Source organism: Thalassophryne amazonica, chromosome 12, assembly GCF_902500255.1.
Source record: "Thalassophryne amazonica chromosome 12, fThaAma1.1, whole genome shotgun sequence".
NCBI classification, from domain to species: domain Eukaryota; kingdom Metazoa; phylum Chordata; class Actinopteri; order Batrachoidiformes; family Batrachoididae; genus Thalassophryne; species Thalassophryne amazonica.
The window spans coordinates 96639477-96659170 of NC_047114.1; the positions used below are offsets into that span (position 1 = coordinate 96639477).

Below are 19694 nucleotides of genomic sequence, written 5' to 3' on the forward strand. Positions count from 1 at the left end.
TCCTAATCGAGACAGCCCTAGTTGAGATCAGAGCGCAAAATGCTTGAGGATTTTCGAAATGCGGTGTTTTCTGTATCGATTTTCTATTAATAATAATAATAATAATGATATTTGGGTTTTGCGCAAACCAGAGGTAATAGCATTATAATATTATTTGGTTGGTGGTGTGCCGCAGGATTTTGTAAATATAACAAAGGGTGCCGCGGCTCAAAAAACGTTGAAAATCACTGCACTACACGATGCAGGACGCACGATTAACCTGAAATTCGGTCCAAAAATTCTCGCACGAATGAAAAATCATCTGAAAAAGGGCCCCAAACTCGCACAGTGTAAAGCCAACATTATGTGTCAAGACAATATTGAGTGCAGTTTACAATATAATAAACGTGTGCACAATATAATAAAATGTGCGCACCCAGTATAATAAAATGAGCACACATTCTCTCTCCACATGCAAAACATTTTGCGATGACACTTCCAGGTCTCCGCAAAAATGCCTGTGTTTTACAAATAAAAAAATTAATATTTTACAACCCACATTTATCTGTAAACACCAACACACGACACACCTCACATTAATGTGTTGGTTTACATAATGAATGACTGAACCAATCAGTGTTTAGCAGAGGCACATTTTACCCAGAATCCTTTACGAACCTCAGAATTAGTGCATTATTCAACATTAAAAGATATATGTTATATTTTAACGTTGTACAAATGACAGAATTGACATTTATGGAGGTATTCATTTTATTTATACACCAAACCATAAGTCAGCACTGCTTTATTTTCCAAGACCTCCGCCTGACCGGAGCGTTGTGATTGGTAGAGAGCTGGGCTTTGCAGCTGCTCTCAGCTTGCTTCTGTGCTGGAAGCTGTGTAGTAAACAAGAGCTTCCAGCAGGGGGCAAGATGTTCAAAGACAGAAGTGTGGGCTCATTGTTTGGGTCTATTGTCGCTTTTGATGCTACCAGAAGCGATCGTGATGTTTAAAACTCAAATTCAGTTTATTAGTAGTTGCAAATGTACCAGAGACAATACTGGAATTTATCGGTTATCTGTAACTTCCGATACATTTTTGGGTGGTTTATCGTTTTATCTTTTTCAAAGATAACTTTTCAGTTATCTGATTATCTGTTATCGAAGTAAATTTTTTGGTTAACTGTGCCCACCACTGCCTTCCTCTGCACATTATCTTGAGCAGGACTGACGTGGCACTGACCAAAACATTTTTGTTTCTGCACCTGCAGAGTAAAGGCATGGACACATACCGTAGTCTGCCACGGGATGCAGGTACCTGGGCCAATCAGAGAGAGTTCCAGAGAGAGACAGCCCGGTCCTCACTCAGCACCAAGCACCCCATGGTGGACCGCTGGCTGGAGAGACAGGAACAAGTAGGCCCACATGCTGGTATCATTTTAGAAACCAATAGAAATCATCTCTTACTTCATCAACACATCGTATTTGGATCAATAAACTTTTGCAGCATGTGTAAGTAGAGAATATCCCTTCATAAAAGATCTGCACATCCTTGGAAATGGTACTGAAATGGTATTGAGCACTACCCAGGGAAAACGGGTCCCAGGAATCACTGGCTCTCCACTTGTGGTCTGTATCACTAATTATATGATTGCTTATTGTTGTGGTGACATGGTGTTGTGTTGTGCCGTCCATTTTCAGTCACAGCAGCTGACATCAGTTGTGTATCTGGATCCCTCTGCTCACTGTCTCAGTTTTGTCTCTGACTTTAACTAAGCTTTTTTAAGTGGAAAGATGTAACTTTGCACCATGAGGAAAATGTCAGCATTTGTTCCAGTCTTGATGATCTAAGAAAGGAGGGATCATGAGAAATTGAGAACTGATGAATATGCACTTTCAGGAGTGGCAGGTAGAAGGTGCAAAAATTAAGAATGGGGATGAGCTCAGGCAGAGAGTCTGGGTGGGCTACGGACAAGTGTCACAGCTGCAAACTCAGCTGTTGTGACTCGGAGCAGCCTGCTGCAGGCATACAGTCTTAATGCAGCACATTGGAATAAAAAAATCAGCCAAGATAGCAAGAAGAGTTCGTCTGCCTCGAGCGCTATGACATACACATCGTGATATACCAGTTAAGTAGGCATTGCCCAACATGAATGCAAAATATTTATAACACTTGTAAAATGTACTTTGGCAAGAAGTGGTTTACTTAAAAAAAAAAACATCTTGATTATTTCATTCGTAAATATACACTGCAAGGAAACAAGAAAACTAAAAAAAAAAAAGTGTTTTTGGAAATATGATTTACATATACTCGTACAGTTTTTAAAAATGTGTTATTCAACTTTGTGCCACGCTGTGGCGTTACAAAAAGCAAACAAAAATCACAATGTAGTATTATAAATATTGTAATTTTGATATTGTAATATCAAATTGTGAGACGCATCGTATCAATTCATTTTGTTTATATACAGTGGTCCCCCGCATACGGCCACATTTCTACTGCAACAACTGGTTTCCTCTTGATTTCACCTCTCACGAGCGGCCACCTCTCAAACTCGGTCAGCGGCCCACTCAAAACAATAAAAACCCTCAACAACGGCCATTCCGCGAAGTCTCCCAAGCGGGATTTCCCACGAAAGTTGCATCCAAACTCTCCCGTGAATGTGAGCTCGCGAGATCACTCCAGTAACAAAAGACCAAAGAAAAATGGCTCACAAGAAAAAAAAGCTAGAAGAAAAGGTGAAAGTCATTCGTTTGACTGAGAAAGGAGAAGGTTCCTGAAAGTTAGCTGTTGATTCCAGTGTTGGTAAATGCAGATCACCAACTTTCATACAAACGCTGAAGATGTCACTGCAGGGAAGAAACTCTTGCAGCATGTACTGATGGTAATGGACGAAGTTTCCAAGGCACCAGATGTTGTCAGGCAATTTAAAGATTTTATGTGCTTAACTGTTTTGTGGACTGATCTTGTTTTGATGTTGTTTGTGACTTTAAAGGATCCAGTTCTTGTGCTGTGATGTTTTGGACTGAGACTGAGTGAAGATGGTTGGTTTGTGTCTGACTGGACTAGTCAATAAATCTGTGATGTTTTCCCCCATGCTTCATGCTCATAGCAAGACCCCTGTGGAACCCCAAATTTCATGTCACCAAGGTTAGAGGATCAGATTCAGATCAGATTCTCATGTGGTCACTGGAGACAGGTGTTAATTTAATCAGGTTAAAAATGGCTTTTGGTCCTGATTGTTGGCACAGTGATCAGCGCACATAGACTTGCGTTGAGTTTTTGTCAGTGTTGCGTTCAAGGTTGCCCTCACCTACAGTTCGCTGGTGTTGAGCAGCATCGTGTGGTTTCTTGTGTCCTTGTTTCCTGCACAGGCTGATGACTTTGGGAACTCATGCCAAAAAAGTTCAGTCTTTCTGCCGCGGCGCAATGTGAAAGCCGCCGTTTCCTAATGCCACGTGAAACTTTTGTTCTGAGCGGAGAATAGAACGCTACGGGAATGAAGAGCAGCACAACGAGAGCAGAATAGAATACGGCATAATTTAATTAGAAAAGAGTGCTCACAATGGTGAATGCTGCGGTGCAATTTCCTCCACGTTGCTTCGATCTGATGCCACTGGAATAAATAACATGGAACAGAGGAGAGAATTAGAATTGCGGGTTGTATAATGAAGTGAAGCTGTTTTTTTCCTCCTTCTTTCTGTGGAGAATTCACTTTTCTCATAAGGAAAAGCACAGAATGGGGTATTGCTCTGCACTGAAGTGAGTCAGATTGAATCGTGTTGAAATGAAAAGAACTATTGTGCGTTCACGAGTGGGTAATTGTGCGTGCCTGCAGCACCACCCGCGGCTCCCCGACACCCAGTGAAAATTGTACCGCGGCTGTCACAAAGCTGCGTTCAAAAGCCCCCTAAACTCCAGCCAACACCCCCCCCCCCCCCCCAAAAAACAAACAAAAAAAAAAAACAGGTAGGTGGTAAGCATGGCAACAGCAGGCTGTCAGTCGGGTGTGTGGTATAATGAGAGTTGGCTGTAGATGTCGAAGCTGTTTGGAGAATCCAGGCCTGAGCTGAATAAATGTGCATGCAGCCGTGAGTCATGAGGGCATGTATGCACTTGTGCATGTAGTGAATCATGCTTATCTGCTCATGCTTCCTTCTGGATTTATCTCTCTGCGAGCGTACAGATGCATGATGCATTACCGTAAAAGCCAATCGCAGAATGAACTGTATCCTCAGATATTCTCCTGATTTATGTTATCGTCTACGGAGGCACGCCTGTTCTTTGTATAATGAATTTCCAGCAGTTTGCTGTCTGTTACAAATTGCTCTCCCTTGAAGCTGCACTGTGCATGATTTAAGGGTGTTTATTAGCAGAAATGGAACATGTAGTCCGTGAGCCAGGAGTCATTTTGGACCTAATCAGTGGCACTTAAGCAGAATAAACAACACTTTTATTCCAACCTCAGTGTACCACAACCTTTATAATAATGTATGGTGGTCATCCTGGGGTTGTACGTGTGCACAGGTGTCAACATTTAAGAACCCTTCAATCATATTGAAAGGTAACCACATTATTTGTCCCATCACAAAGATGCCAGAAATATATAGTTTAATCTATGACTGAACAGTTTGGCGTAAAAACAGCAAAAATGGTGACAAAAGGGTTTAATGGGATTTTAAAAAGGAATAGTTTGCGCAATCTGTCATCCTTAGTTATCATGTTATAGACTAATACCGTATCCGCATGTTGGAGTACCCAACGCTGAGCATCAGCCCCCCCCCCCACCCCCCTTTGAAGAAAGTTGGTTAAACACCCACCTGAAATTAAATCAGTTTTCATTCAAGTTTATTAAACACCCACCAAAAATGAAACCATTTTTTAAATTAATTTATTAAACTCAACTAAAATCCAATACACCACAGAACCATATCGGGTCCTGGATGGCAACCACCCAGGCAGACAGTTTGGCCGTCTCCACATCTCTAAAATAACCGTCGGTCTGCTGCAGCCAGGTTTATCCCTGTTACAATTTTTTTTTAAATTGATGAGTTACAAGACAATTGAATTTAATGTTCTTGCGTTATGTTGCCAGATAACATGTGAAAGCTCAGCAGTAACGATCTCATCGAAGTAGTTTTGTGTTTTAAAAGTAGGCTCCAGACCAGCCGCTTTAGTCCTCATGTTAAAGTTAGTGGTTCGAGCAGAGACTTTATTCTGTGTGTGTGTGTGTGTGTGTGTGTGTGTGTGTGTCCTCGGCCATTAGAGCGCTGAGGGAGCGAGTTATCTTTCATGGTGGGATGGAAGCTTCACACAGCTCACTGGGGATGTTGTTACGCAGACACGCCTACACACCTGTGCAGGAACGGTAATGATGCACGTGGGCACTGCGTGTGCATTCACACGTCTGTCTGTGCTGGTCTCCCTTGCTCCCGTGCACACACGCAGACAACTACACACTTTCACACGCACGCACCAACGCATTGTTCAACAGAAAATAATTGGTTGGAAGTCTGTGTGATTCATGTTGTAACAATGAAAACAAAACGCTGCTCTGACGCTCACAGCAGTGTCCGGCCTCAATTTTGCAAGATTTATTCACACAGAGTAACTTGTAAAATACAAGACACAGATTTTTGGAGAGATGGCGGGGAGAACCAACTCACTTTGTGTGTTCCCGTGTTGGGCAAATACAATTTGGTATTTTTTGTAACAGTAATGTGCAGAAGTGGAGGAAAAAATGTTGAGAATGTGTTTACATGATATAAATAAAATTCATCTTTTGTACATACATACATACATACATACATACATAGATACGTACATGTATGTATATATAAATAATTTATTTTGCACTCTGCTCTGTTAATAGTAAATTAAAAATTAATCAGAGGTCAGAGATTAAAGCTGTACAGCCTTTCACATTTAGCTGCTTTTCTTTAGTCTGATTGGCTGTCGCTGTGTCCTTCCTAGCATCCCTCACATAGATCAGGGGAAGCCCCCATGTGATATGACGTCACTACCAAATGTAGGTAGGTCACTGTGTCTGATCACTTGAATTTCTCCCCTTCAGGGGTCAAAATTCTAAATTGTTTCCAGACAGCATGAATTTTGATCAAATTGGCAAAATCATATAATGAATCCCTTATTTAAATGCTAAGGAATAAAATTATACTGGTGCCATAGAAATTTCTTCTTATGAAAAAACAAAAACAAAAACCAAAAGTCATGCAGCTTAATGGAACCAGTTAGTTCCAGTTTATGACAAGTGGGGGTTTGTTCTTTTTCTCTTTAATTTCAGACAAACTGACAGATGTCCAGATGTTTTGCTCTGAACATGTATGTGCATAATTAGTTTTTCAACACCTTCAAACGTGTTTCAAACTGTGTTCGACCTGATATATTTCCACTTTCATCAACGGTATAATTATTAAAACAATATGTGACCAAATTGGACACCATCTGGTTTGAAACTGCGCCTAACAAAAGCTACGCTGCTTTAAAACTGAATATTCCCTGCAAGTAGGCACTGGGAATGTGCATGTGAGTGAGTGGGTCCACACGATGTTTGTCAGTCACAGTGGTTAAAGCACCACATTTTCAGCTCTGATATTTTGGATTCTGATCGATTCAGGTGTGGATCAGTGAAGCTCTGATTTTGGGACATGTTGGCATCTTATTGCAGTTATTGTTGTAAATGAGATTGTTGGTGTAGAGATTGTCATGTTAAAGTAGGTTGTTTGTTTACAACCCCTGGCAAAAATTATGGAATCACCGGCCTCGGAGGATGTTTATTCAGTTGTTTAATTTTGTAGAAAAAAAGCAGATCACAGACATGACACAAAACTAAAGTCATTTCAAATGGCAACTTTCTGACTTTAAGAAACACTATAAGAAATCAGGGGAAAAAAAAATTGTGGCAGTCAGTAACGGTTACTTTTTTAGACCAAGCAGAGGGAAAAAAATATGGAATCATGACAAATAAAAGAACGCTCCAACACATCACTAGTATTTTGTTGCACCACCTCTGGCTTTTATAACAGCTTGCAGTCTCTGAGGCATGGACTTAATGAGTGACAAACAGTACTCTTCATCAATCTGGCTCCAACTTTCTCTGATTGCTGTTGCCAGATCAGCTTTGCAGGTTGGAGCCTTGTCATGGACCATTTTTTTCACTTCCACCAAAGATTTCAATTGGATCCGGACTATTTGCAGGCCATGACATTGACCCTATGTGTCTTTTTGCAAGGAATGTTTTCACAGTTTTTGCTCTATGGCAAGATGCATTACCATCTTGAAAAATGATTCCATCATCCCCAAACATCCTTTCAATTGATGGGATAAGAAAAGTGTCCAAAATATCAACATAAACTTGTGCATTTATTGATGATGTAATGACAGCCATCTCCCCAGTGCCTTTACCTGACATGCAGCCCCATATCATCAATGACTGTGGAAATTTACATGTTCTCTTCAGGCAGTCATCTTTATAAATTTCATTGGAACGGTACCAAACAAAAGTTCCAGCATCATCACCTTGCCCAATGCAGATTCCAGATTCATCACTGAATATGACTTTTATCCAGTCATCCACAGTCCACGATTGCTTTTCCTTAAGCCCATTGAACCTTGTTTTTTTTTCTGTTTAGGTGTTAATGATGGCTTTCGTTTAGCTTTTCTGTATGTAAATCCCATTTCCTTTAGGCGGTTTCTTACAGTTGCGTCACAGACGTTGACTCAGGTTCCTCCCATTCGTTCCCTCAATTTGTTTTGTTGTGCATTTTTTCGATTTTTGAGAGATACTGCTTTAAGTTTTCTGTCTTGACGCTTTGATGTCTTCCTTGGTCTACCAGTATGTTTGCCTTTAACAACCTTCCCATGTTGTTTGTATTTGGTCCAGAGTTTAGACACAGCTGACTGCCACAATTTTTTTTTTCCTGATTTCTTATAGTGTTTCTTAAAGCCAGAAAGTTGCCATTTGAAATGACTTGTCATGTCTGTGATCTGCTTTTTTTTCTACAAAATTAAACAACTGAATGAACATCCTCCGAGGCCGGTGATTCCATAATTTTTGCCAGGGGTTGTACTTAGAATTTCGGAGCTCTTACAGGGTTATGAACTGGTTTGAAGCAGTTGGATTAAACTGGATAAATGATAATCTGGTTGTGATCGGCTGTTGAAAGCTAACTAGTTATTGATGAATAATTTCGTCACATTTGATGAGAACACATTAGTAGATGTACCTGAGTGTTTGTGTGTCTTAATGAATCACACATTATCAGCAGATTGGTGATGACCCCATTAGCTGCAGTGCTGCTCACATTATGCTGCATCTCACAGCTTCCTCTGATGCAAACATCAGCACACAGGTGCACAGAAAAAAATACTCTAAAACTGACTATTATGCACCAACACAAATCTTTATAATCCTCAACATGGGCGTGCATGCACACGCAACCATGTGCATGCACATACACACCCTTTCCCTCATGCTCCCTCACTAACAAGCCTGCATGCAGTGTGTATGTGTGTGTGTTTGCAGTCGAAGTTGAATCCCTGAGGTGCACAGTGCAGCTTTAGCAGGATAAATCATGCAAACCTGAGCTGTGCACTCATAAATCATCTCGGTCTCAGCATGTGTCTGTGAACAACTTTGCACATGCACGTGTGCTGAAAATGTCACGTAAGTGTGGGGATGGTGTTTCTTTTTTTTTTTGTGTATCAGTTTGTGTGAGTTCATGACGCTTTCTGCCCTCTGACAGATGAAACACTCGTGCACAGCTGCATGGATCAGTGTAGAATGTGACCAGCTGACCAGTAGGTGTCACTGTGGGACTTGTTAGTTAGTGCACGTGATGGTGAATGTTTGTGTTCCTGCAGGTGTGTGAAGACTTTAGTGATAAACAACAGTGTACTTGGTACTTTTGTGTACTATAATATGTTGACTTTTTTTTTTCAACCCTTGTTACTAGTTTCTACTAACTCTGACTAACCTGTTATTCCTAACCTGTTAGTCCTCTTGGTCAGGTCTCTTGGGGAACTGTGTTAGTGAATTTCTAATCTATTCATCTGTGGGTTTTTTTTCTTTTTTTGTCTGCTGTGGAGTGCACGTTGACGTGCACGCCTGCTGTGCTGATGCGAGCGTTTGTGGAAGACGAGCTCAGGCATCAGGAGGGGGTTTGAACTCATGGCCTTCTTGCTGTGCAGTGGCACTGCTCACCGCTGCAGCAGCCGTCACAGCTGCCTCTAAATGAAGCGGAGACTTGACTTACATGGATGCCGTGAATGAATTCAACAATGGAAGCGATATTAGTCTAGATGATTGCGTTACCATGGTAACGCAGGCCGTGGACGCTGCGTGGCGTTGAGGCAGCACTGTGCTGTTTGTGGTCCATTTAAGGGTTTGAGTACTTCCTTAAAAATAATAATAATAAATAATAATAAAGTATTTATATGCTTTGGGATTCCCCTGGGAAGAGTTAGAGGACTTGGCTCTTGATAGGGAACTCTGGGATAAGCTCCTTGGTCTACTGTCACTGTGACCCAGATAAGCCTCAGAAAATGAATCGGTGAATAAGCGTGTCATGTTAGAATTACAGCTGTTTATATGCTCAGTTCTTCCACCTCCAGAGTTCACAAGTAATCAGACAAACGAAGCGACATAAATGGAGGCTGCCTCAGACAGTTTTCATTTGAGACACGTCAGAGAAATTCCCAAGTCACTGAATAAGTCTTGGAATTAATTTCTCTGTCATTAAGGAACACAAATGATATGGCACCTTATGATAAATCTGTGTGACTGTGCGAGGAGAAGGAGAGTAAAACAGGAGGATTAAAAAAAAAAAAAGGTTTGCCAGAAGGCACATGGGAGACTCGAGCTGAGCTTTGATCTTTTGTTCTGGTGTGCCACAGAGTGGATTTTTATATTCTCTAATGTAATCGTGAGGATTTCAGAAGCCATTTAACTTGATGTTGTTTCCATCAAATATTTGTTCTCATTTTTGTGAATTTAAAACCTCGACAGTCCTTTTTAAATTGTAAACTTTGTTGAGCTTCTCCTCTCTTTCCCTTCAACTGTCATCTTTCTATTGATCCTCCTTTTTCTCTCCACTCATCACATCACCTCCACTTATCTTCTGTATTTTTATTCTCCTCGTCTCTCTCTCCATCCTGTTTCTCCTCTGCCTCCTTCATCTTTGATCCTTCGTTTCTGAGCTGAGGGAGCTCACGTCCCCTCCAGCTGGGGACCGACGAGGTGAGACGGGAGGAATAAAGAGCGAGCGAGAGATGAAGGATAGCCCCCCCCAGCTCCAGGTGCAGACAGGAGTTAATCCACAGCTCAGTCTTCAGTTTTCTGATGTCCAAAATATATTAAAATTTAAAAATAGCTCTGCTGACCTGACGGTGAGAAAGTCCCCAGCTGTGGGATCCTGAAGGTTCTGCAGCGATCTGCTTTGTATATGATCACCTTTTCTAAAAAGATTTTTTTTTTCCCATTGATGCTCTTTTACTTTTAAGTTGATCATTTTCATGATAAACCTGGAGCCTTGATTTGTTCTAATTCAGAGTTTTGATGGAGTTCAACTTCATGATGCAAAGATGCTGCAGAAACCTAAAATAAATATGTGTGAGGACGCTTTAGTGGCGGTGCAGCAAACGAGATAAGTGACATTCTGCTGGAGGCTCCTGCAGTACTGCAGATTCTACAGGAGCACCTGAATACGCATACTTTGTAGGATGGAACAGATCACATCTCCCATGTGCCTTCTGGCAAACAGTCTGACTGAAATTTCACATCATCTTGTTCAGAAAATGCTGCTGTGCTTCTGTCTGCCATAAACAGTCAAATTCAGATGCTGCGCGATGCACCATTTCTGCACACACAGCCACAGAAGTCTTGGTGGCTTCCCTCAGTTGTATCTAAGTAGATGTATCACAGGACTGATGTAAACGATGATGGCAGTGTGTGTGTGTGTGTGTGTGTGTGTGTGTGTGTGTGTGTGTGTGTGTGTGTGTGTGTGTGTGTGTGTGTGTGTGTGTGTGTGTGTGTGTGTGTGTGTGTGTGTGTGTGTATTTTGATGTTGCTGAGGTTTTGAGCACAGATAGCACACCTTGTTTTCTTGATCCTCGCTTATCCAGGAGGCGAAGCTTAAGCCCTGAATCACTGCTGCTTGACTTGGAGCTTTGACTGGTTGAGACCGATTGTAACACAGAGTTTCTGAATTTCAGACCTAGTATACAGGCCCGTTTAAAACCGTTTACGCTATGCTTTTCATCTGTTGACTCAAAATGTTGAAGTTGTATCCTGTACGTTCACGTGGTAGACTCGGCGCTCTCTGAGTCTCACTTACACCTGAGCCGTGTTCCAACTCTGGCTGGTTCTGTCCGTATGTTTTGGACGCCAGCCTACATCAACGCTCAGCCCAACTTTGGCTGATTGCCATCTAAATAATCTATCTGCACCGCTGGAATGCCAGCAGGCCTCAGAGCGCACGGCGAGGAGGTGAGCAAAGCCAAAGCAGGATATAGCAGGCGGAGTTCCACCAAAAACAAGGCCGTACCTCTAAAAGGAAGGTAATTTGAACAGAGACATGGACACTTCTCAAATATAAATAAATCAAAAAATAAATCAAAGCAGATTTCTTTCACCCTGGCCAGCAAACCAGATGATGGAAAATGGTTTTTTTTTTCTGCTTTAAAAATGTATTTCACCTTGTAAAATTTAAGTTTTTTTTCACCATTCGTTTCACCGAGTTGAGCGTGACAGACTCCCCAAAATATATCAGAACTAGCATGTTGGCCGTGGGGATCCATGGGCTCTACATCGGGTCCTGTTTATAAAATAGGTAGCTGACATTTTTAAGGGTGGTAATAAATTAAGCAAAGCTTGTATAATGAGTTGGAATGACGTGCGAGTCCAGAATGTTTTTAGAACTTTTATACATCAACAATTTTTAGAAGAACAACTCAACCCTTTTATTTTCTGTTTATGTAATTTTTTAGTTTTAATTTACTGTCTTAATGTATTTATTAATTGATTAGGTTTTTTATCATATACACACTATTATCATTATTATTATTGTAATTATAGTAGAGAAGCTTGAATCTTCGACTGGACTGTCCAGTCCCAGTCCAGTCGAAGATTCAAGCTTCTCTACTATGGAAACCACCTGGACAACTGAGAGCCTACACAGAAATTATTGTAATTATTATTTTATTTTTACTTTATTTTTACTTCTATTTTGTCATTTAATTTTAAATGGACCACAGTGGAAATACGTGTTTTCGCTTTCTTGTCTTCCATGTGTATTTAACGTATTTACAAGTATAGCATTCAACTTAGTAAATAAAATCACGCACTCACACTTTTAGTAAAGATGATTTACTGCCCCCTGCTGGATTGGCGTGTGAGTCCAGAATGTAATTACCAACGTCCATTGTTCAGTGTTGTTAGCTAATAACTAATTTCTATTTAAGTAAGTTTTTATTTTCCCTGCGTTCATCCTTGACCCAAAATACATAAACATACCAAAAACCAAATGTCAGCTCTCCCTAGTTTGTCCATGATCAAAGTTTTATATATACACACACACACACACACACACACACACACACACACACACACACACACACACACACACACACACACACACACACACACACACACACACACACACACACACACACTGACTCCTTCCTAAAAGTCCACACCTGTTTGTCAAATTTCAGAGTGAAACTGCAGAAAATTCAGCGACATTGGTTTAAAATAAAAAACCCAAAGCTTTCTGCAGGGTTTGCAGGCTGACTGTGTACGTACTCGCTGTGAAACATTTAGAAAGCCATAGTTTATTCTAGAGATTGAGCTGTTTTTATCCCCTCAGCCTGCTCGCTCATGGCTGCTCAAGCAAACAGGCAAAGTGAGCGTTCTGTTCATGTGTTCTGGAGACTCGCAGGGGGGCCTGGAGGAAGTGAGGTGGCGGGGGGGCAAGCCAAGTAGAATCGGCTGAACCGTTGAAATTCAGATTTACTTGTATTTATATATTTTTTACTTTTTTAAATTAATTTATTCCACATCCCAACAGCCAGAGGCGGTGAGGGCGGACCGGGCCGCCGGGCTACCCACCCTCGACTGCCACCCAGTCCTCTCTGCACCCGACCCCCATGGTCCTCTCTGCAGGTGGTGAACCCACAGGAGGGCGCAGGGTGGCTGGGTGCTCCGTTAGAGATAGGGTGAGGAGCTCGAAGTCGAGCCGCTGCTCCTCCATGTCAAAAGGAGCCAGCTGAGGTGGCTCAGGCATCTTTTTCGGATGCCCCCTGGACGCCTTGCCTGAGAGGTGTTCTGGGCACGTCCCATCGGGAGGAGGCCCCAGGGAAGACCCACACACACTGGAGGGACTACGTCGCTTGGCTGACTTGGGAACGCTTCGGGGTTCCCCTGGAGGAGCTGGGGGAGGTATGTGTGGATCGGGAGGTCTGGGCGGCTTTGCTTGAGCTGCTGCTCCCACGACCCGACCTCGGATGAAGCGGAAGATAATGAATGAATGAATAATGAATTTATTTTTTTGATCAATTTTATTGAAAACTAGTTCAAATAAATTCTATTATAAAAATGCAAGTTAAAAAAGTTAGAAAACTTGATGAGTCACTATTATCATCATTATTTTTTACAAATCGAATATGATGTTTGCAGCTTGGCTCCGTCAGGAACAAACATGCCGGTGTTGATGCTGATGAGGGTAACGGACCATTGTTTGAGCATCGCCACTCACATGGTGGCTTTTCATTCCCGTCCCATCTGATTTGAGTTTGTGGCTTTTCGAGGTGTCATTTGTCATCGTTGGAGCGAGGTTCATCTCAGCTCGCTCACCTCTCTGACTCTGTCGTTCAGTCTGAATCGGTCTCTCTGTCGCTTTGCCTTTAGCTTCACGTTGTATTTCTTCCTGCTCTCAGATGGAATGCTCCTCTTTGTTGTTGTTGTTTTAATGGAAGATCTCTGTTATGCACTCGTGTTTGTGCAGAACATCCAAAATCAAAAGCCCCCTGGGAGCTGAAAAACGAGCGTCATTCACGCCTCCTTGCAATTTTATTTCAACAGACACCTTGTGAGCTCTCTCCACAGTTCAAGCCCTAACATTGTTGCAATTCGTGACTAGGGTTCAATGGTCTATTTCTGAGAAAATTGCAGGTCATATTTTGCTGACGTGATGCCCTGAGCCCCACATCACCTCCCGACACCCATATTTGATTGAACCACATCACACAAATTGAATTAGGTGGATTGTAGCAGCAGCACTGTGGGCATTTAGGACGAGCTGCAGCTCTCATTTTTTCTTCACACCGTTATGATGCTGCCTCTCGGCGTGTGCTGATGTTCATGGACGTAGTGCTGCTGATGCGCAGTGTGTAAAGAGAAACATGCTTACAGGCTTCAGTTGCACAAACCTGAATAAACGTGTAAGACATGATGAACAGAGACCCTTTGGACCTGACCTGCAGAATATGAGGGTTCAAGGATTCTCTTACATTTGTTGGTCTCAGCACTCTTCATCGTGGTGTCCATACCACTGAATATGAGGACTATCACTCGCCTGGTTGAGGGAGCGTTGGCTACCAAATTTTGGCGGTGTGGTGCATTTCCTCGGGTCCACCACACAGCAGCTTCAGTGTGGAGGCCACCTGCAGGTCTTGGAAGATGTGTGGATGGACCAGTTGTCTGCCTGAGTGGGTGTTGATCAGGATCCAAAGTACTTCCATAGTGTGGTGAATGCGGCACAACAGCTGGCCCCAGTGCATACTCCCAGACTGGATTTAACTGGACTTGTTTAAGGACGTTTAACAGAGATGAATAAATAAATGAGTAGAGAGATGGATGAATCTGTCACCTCCAGTTTATCAACACGTTAACTCAGTGGCGGCTGGCCCATAGGGGGCACTTGGCGCTGCCCTTCCAAATGTGGAGGGGAAAAATGATAAAAGTATTACTAATGTCAGTTTTACTTAATAGTATGTGCCTGCATGTAATCTGAATTATTAAAACATTTCCACCTACAGAATGTATAATTTCTCTTCTTGGGAGCTCACTCAAAGATCCCCTTGAAGTGCAGCGAAATGACCAATTGTGTATGGTTGCTAAGGAAAAATAATAAATATTTGGCCAATCAGCATTGCCAGATCTAATGTTTTAGGTCGCCTGAAAGTGTTTTTGGCGGAAACATAAAGCCCACCGATGTTTGATTTATTTATTTTTTTTGTTTCCGTGTGTTTTACTGGAGTAAGTTGAAGAACTTTGGGACACAGTTTTTGGGAGGTGAGGGGGGAACCTGGGATAATAAGGGAGCGACCACAAACTGCTGCACACCGGCTGCCCTCACGGCTCCGGCTCAGAGTTTGGTCAGTGGAAAAGAAGCAGCACGATGCAAACTAAAACCAGCTCCCAGCTTCACTTCTTACAAATGGAGCCAAGTCTGTTTGAGTTTGTTTGTTTGTTTTTTATGGAGGTGTGTGGTCGCACCTTGCGTTCAGGTCTATGAGGAAAAAAAAATGCACAAACTGCTTCGCTGAATAGTTCAGAGCGGGATGACTGTCATAACGGGGACAAGGTTTCAGTGAGGATTTGGAGAAAAGTTTTTGGATTGAGTCTCAGCTGTGGATGTGACTGTTTGGCAGCTCTTGGTGGCCACCGAGACCACTGTTCCTCGTGTGGGTCAAAACCAGTTATGATCCGCTCAGTTTTTCAACCTTCAAGCTGCATTTGTTGATGTGTTTTAGTGCTACAGTTACATAAATAAACCACAAACGTACACCAGTTTTGATCAACGCCAGCTTCTTGACGTTATCAGCCGGCGCGAGCGCTGGTTGGAATGATCTGATCTGGGGTCTGATAATGTTCTACTGAGCGGTGAAACGCTGAGTTATTGATGACACCGCATGCTCAGCTCGCAGCCCATTATCAAATCGTCTTCAAAGAGACTAATTGAATGTTGTATTGGAGTCTGTAACTGAAACCTTGCTTTTAATGATGCATTGTGGTCTCGCGGCGAGCAGAGCATTGCTGTTAATATCACATCTGTCTGTCTGTCTGTCTGTCTGTCAGGACTGATAGGACTGTATCGAGTGCTGCAGTATTAGAATAATCAGACACTGAGCTTATTAAATCTGAAGCTACGGCAAAAAAGTCCAATCGCAGAATCTCCACCAAATGGACACCAGTTAATTAATTGTGAATGTCCACCAAATGATTGTCGTCTATAACGTAATGGAATGAAAATAAGTGAGTCACAATTGGTTGATATTTTACTGGCTAAAATGTTAAGTCATTTTGCTTTTGTTAATCACAAAGTGTTGTGCAGAGTGTGGTTTGCATAATGTGTTTTTAATAGACGGGAACGACATAAAAGTAATACGTCAGATGGAGTTTTAATTATCAGCAGTAACAAAGTCTGAACAATCCAAGTTCAACATCTTTACATCTTGTTGTGTGATATAAAAATAAATATTAACAGTGAAACTGAACTGAAGCAAATAAAGGAGGAGGTAAGAAATCAGCATTAAAAAGCAAATAATTGTAGTTAAAAACAACAGAATGTCATCAGAAATCATTTTAAGGTAATGTGACGATAAACAGCTATATGCGCTTCGTTCAGATAATAACAATTACAATAATTAATAATGATGATAATAATAATAACAGCAACAATAATATTAATTATAACAATAATAACAAGAATAATATACTACTACCAATAATAATATACTAATAACAACAATACAATAATGATGATGATAAATTTGTGTATAAACAGCTTTCTCAGAAATTGCTTAAATTCTGAATGCTTGTCAGAACTGATACTCATAATAAAACTACAACACAATGCACACATCATTAATAACAGATGAAGAAAACAACAGTTTAAATGCTGATAAAAACCAAAATTGAAGCATTTTGTGATGACAAATCCTCACTTGTAAACGGTGTAAAATAAGTAAGCAGGGTTCTAGCTAGGATAAAATTTTAGCCTAGTGGTAATGTCGAGGGAGCGAAGCGACCGAGGGGGTGGATGGTGCAGAAGGGGGGAAGCTTATGAAAATTCAAGCTAAAAATTGTCTATTCTAGGGGTACCCAAAGGGGAAAAGCCAGGTACGACAGCCCAAGTCCCTTCATCATGTCCAGAAGGCTGGGGAAGTTTGTTGAGTGGACAAATCTCATTCTGGGTTAGCTAGTACATGGGCCTCAGTGAGGCAGTCCGAGTCCGTGGACATTTTTTGAATCGAAGCAATGCTTCGATTCACGCTTCAAACTGGAGTCGTGCTGCAGAAACGGTTGATTACAGACGCTGTATTGAAAATAAGTCGGTCCAAAATAAGCGAAACGGTCCAAAATTATAGCATAACAGGCCGTAACGCAAGTTTGTGCTAGCTAGAACCCCGAGTAAGTGTTACAATTCGCCATAGCTGACAGCCAATGTTTGTCAATTGGAGACATTTCCCGTATAGCCGTGAATATCGGAAAGATAAGAAGACACAAGAGGCATGTATTTTCAGTCATTTCACAATTTTTTATTACATCCTGATAGCTGAATTGGCTGTTTAATCAGCCATGTCAGCTAATGATAGCACATGCAAAAGTTGTTTTGATCAAGAACTTGATCTGAATTTTATTTATTTTATTAAACGTCTCACCTAAATCGCTATGGCAGAAATGGAGACCCATTTTCCTGTTTGTGTCTCCAATCTCAAAACACCGGCGAAATACTAGGTATCGTATTTCCTCAATGAAACACTTGACCTTGAATAGGGCCCTGTCTTATTGAATGGCCGGGTCCAAACTTTCTCTGAAGAAAAAAGAAAAGAAATAAAATAAATAAAAATAAGTGTCTTGTAACCCAGTGTTAAAAATGAGATAAATAAAATGAAAAAAAATTTTACCGGAGCATAAATAGTGATAAAATAACAGAGAGATATAAGTTCATAAGTATGTTGACATAAACATACTAAAAGAAAAAAAAAAAAAAGAAGAGTTAAGAAGTTGTAAGCTTAAGTTAAAATGTTGTTTTGATTGACACACTGAGCAACCAATAGCAGTAAGCCTGGTGTGATATTAACCAATAAGGTCAACGGTTGAACCGCGGGGCATTGCACAACCCTGCGCCTTGCTCAGTCTTTCATCAGACGCTGACCAGAGAACCCCCTGCTCGTGTGTTACAAGAGCTTACGCGTGGAAATTGGTTTTCCTCTATGGATACAATTGTTGCTGGATACTGAAGTGCCGAGTGCCCGTGGAAGCCTCAGGAAACCCCGTAGCCTTGTTAGCACATTGTGCCCTGTATCGGTCAGGTTTTATGTTGGGATCAAAGTCCGAATCGCAGATGTGCAGAGGACGAACAGATCAAGATTCCCAGTACTGGATGGCGAGCCCCAGCCCAAGAGTCAAATGAACTGGTAGATTGTAGCCCGACTGGTTATAAATACACTGAACACTGAGCGAACCTAAAGAAGCAAGAAAAGACTAAAGGACTATACCGGAGTATATTTTATTTCATTTGGATATATTTTTTTTTTTTTTTTTGGCAAAGAGCACTCTCATTTAATTTTGTACTGCCATTTTAGTTCAATTGAGTTCATTGACATTAAATTTTGTATACATAGTTTTCCAGTTAAACAAAGTGTTGTTATGTCTTATGTTGATACACCCCTAGGCTCTTTCAAATCTATAATCTTCTGATCAGGCCATTTCCTCTTTTCTCTGCTGATACATACAGTGGAGATAAATATACTTCCATTTCCAAATACTGACACAAAGGTCAAGAAATACTAGAAGGGTTACAGTCTGCCTTAAGACTGAGACCACTGAGGTGCACCACAGAACACCACAGGAGCTCTTTCCCACCTGTGGCAATCAAACTGTATAACTCCTCCCCCCTCTACAGGATGAACACATAATGAACAAAGTTATTCAGAGTTATGTGCAATATTGTCAGACATCTTGTGCAAATGTCTTAAACAAACAAACAAATAAACATAAAAGCTGTTTACTGTCACTGTTTCAGTACTCTGGCAAAATAATTTCCTTCGGGATAAATAAAGTTGATCTTATTACATTTGGTTGAGTCACTCTTTTCTAAGTCTGTTGTGGAGTGGTACTTTAAAATCCTAAAGTCTGATTTATGCTTCTACAGCTCCTTAACTCTAAAGTTTCAAACCTTCGAAGATCTCTGTCGCGTTGGTGGGTGTTGCAATGCAATTTGCCACTGGAATAGTGGTGGCGGGTCATTTGAGCGTTTTTGTAGGTTTTTTTTTTACTACAAAAGTGTTGTCATGTTGGTCATATTCGTGGACTTTTCTGCCAAACGTTCCTCTATTTGATCCATGATTGAGATATAATTGACATGCGCACTGCAAAAACCTTTAAACTATGAAGGGAGAGGAAGGAGTGAAACCGGAAAAGTGACCAATCACTGCCCTTGTTGAAGGACGGCCTGCCTCATCTAGCTGCCGGGCCTGAGCACGGTCTGAAATAAATAAATAAATAAACAAACGCCTGGGGGTTTATGCAAGGAAAAAAGGTGCTCAAGTTGTCACCAAGTTAGTTAAATTGGATGACCTGGCCAGCATTTGTTGTAAAATGCATCTATTTTTATTTAATAATTCTGGAAACAAGGAAACCAATTGTATCATTTGAATGATTTAAAATGTCACTCGTGTTGTCATGGGACATT

General features: G+C 41.3%; 1 protein-coding gene across 1 annotated transcript in view; it reads left to right on the forward strand.

Moving 5' to 3' along the window:
• LOC117521318 (partitioning defective 3 homolog) overlaps positions 1 to 19694 on the forward strand; it is a 497351-nt gene that overhangs the window by 206995 nt on the left and 270662 nt on the right. Inside the window, exon 5 of the mRNA XM_034182632.1 lies at positions 1250 to 1393. Within this exon, the coding sequence (XP_034038523.1) occupies positions 1250 to 1393 (144 nt within the window). The remainder of the gene's footprint in view (positions 1 to 1249; positions 1394 to 19694) is intronic.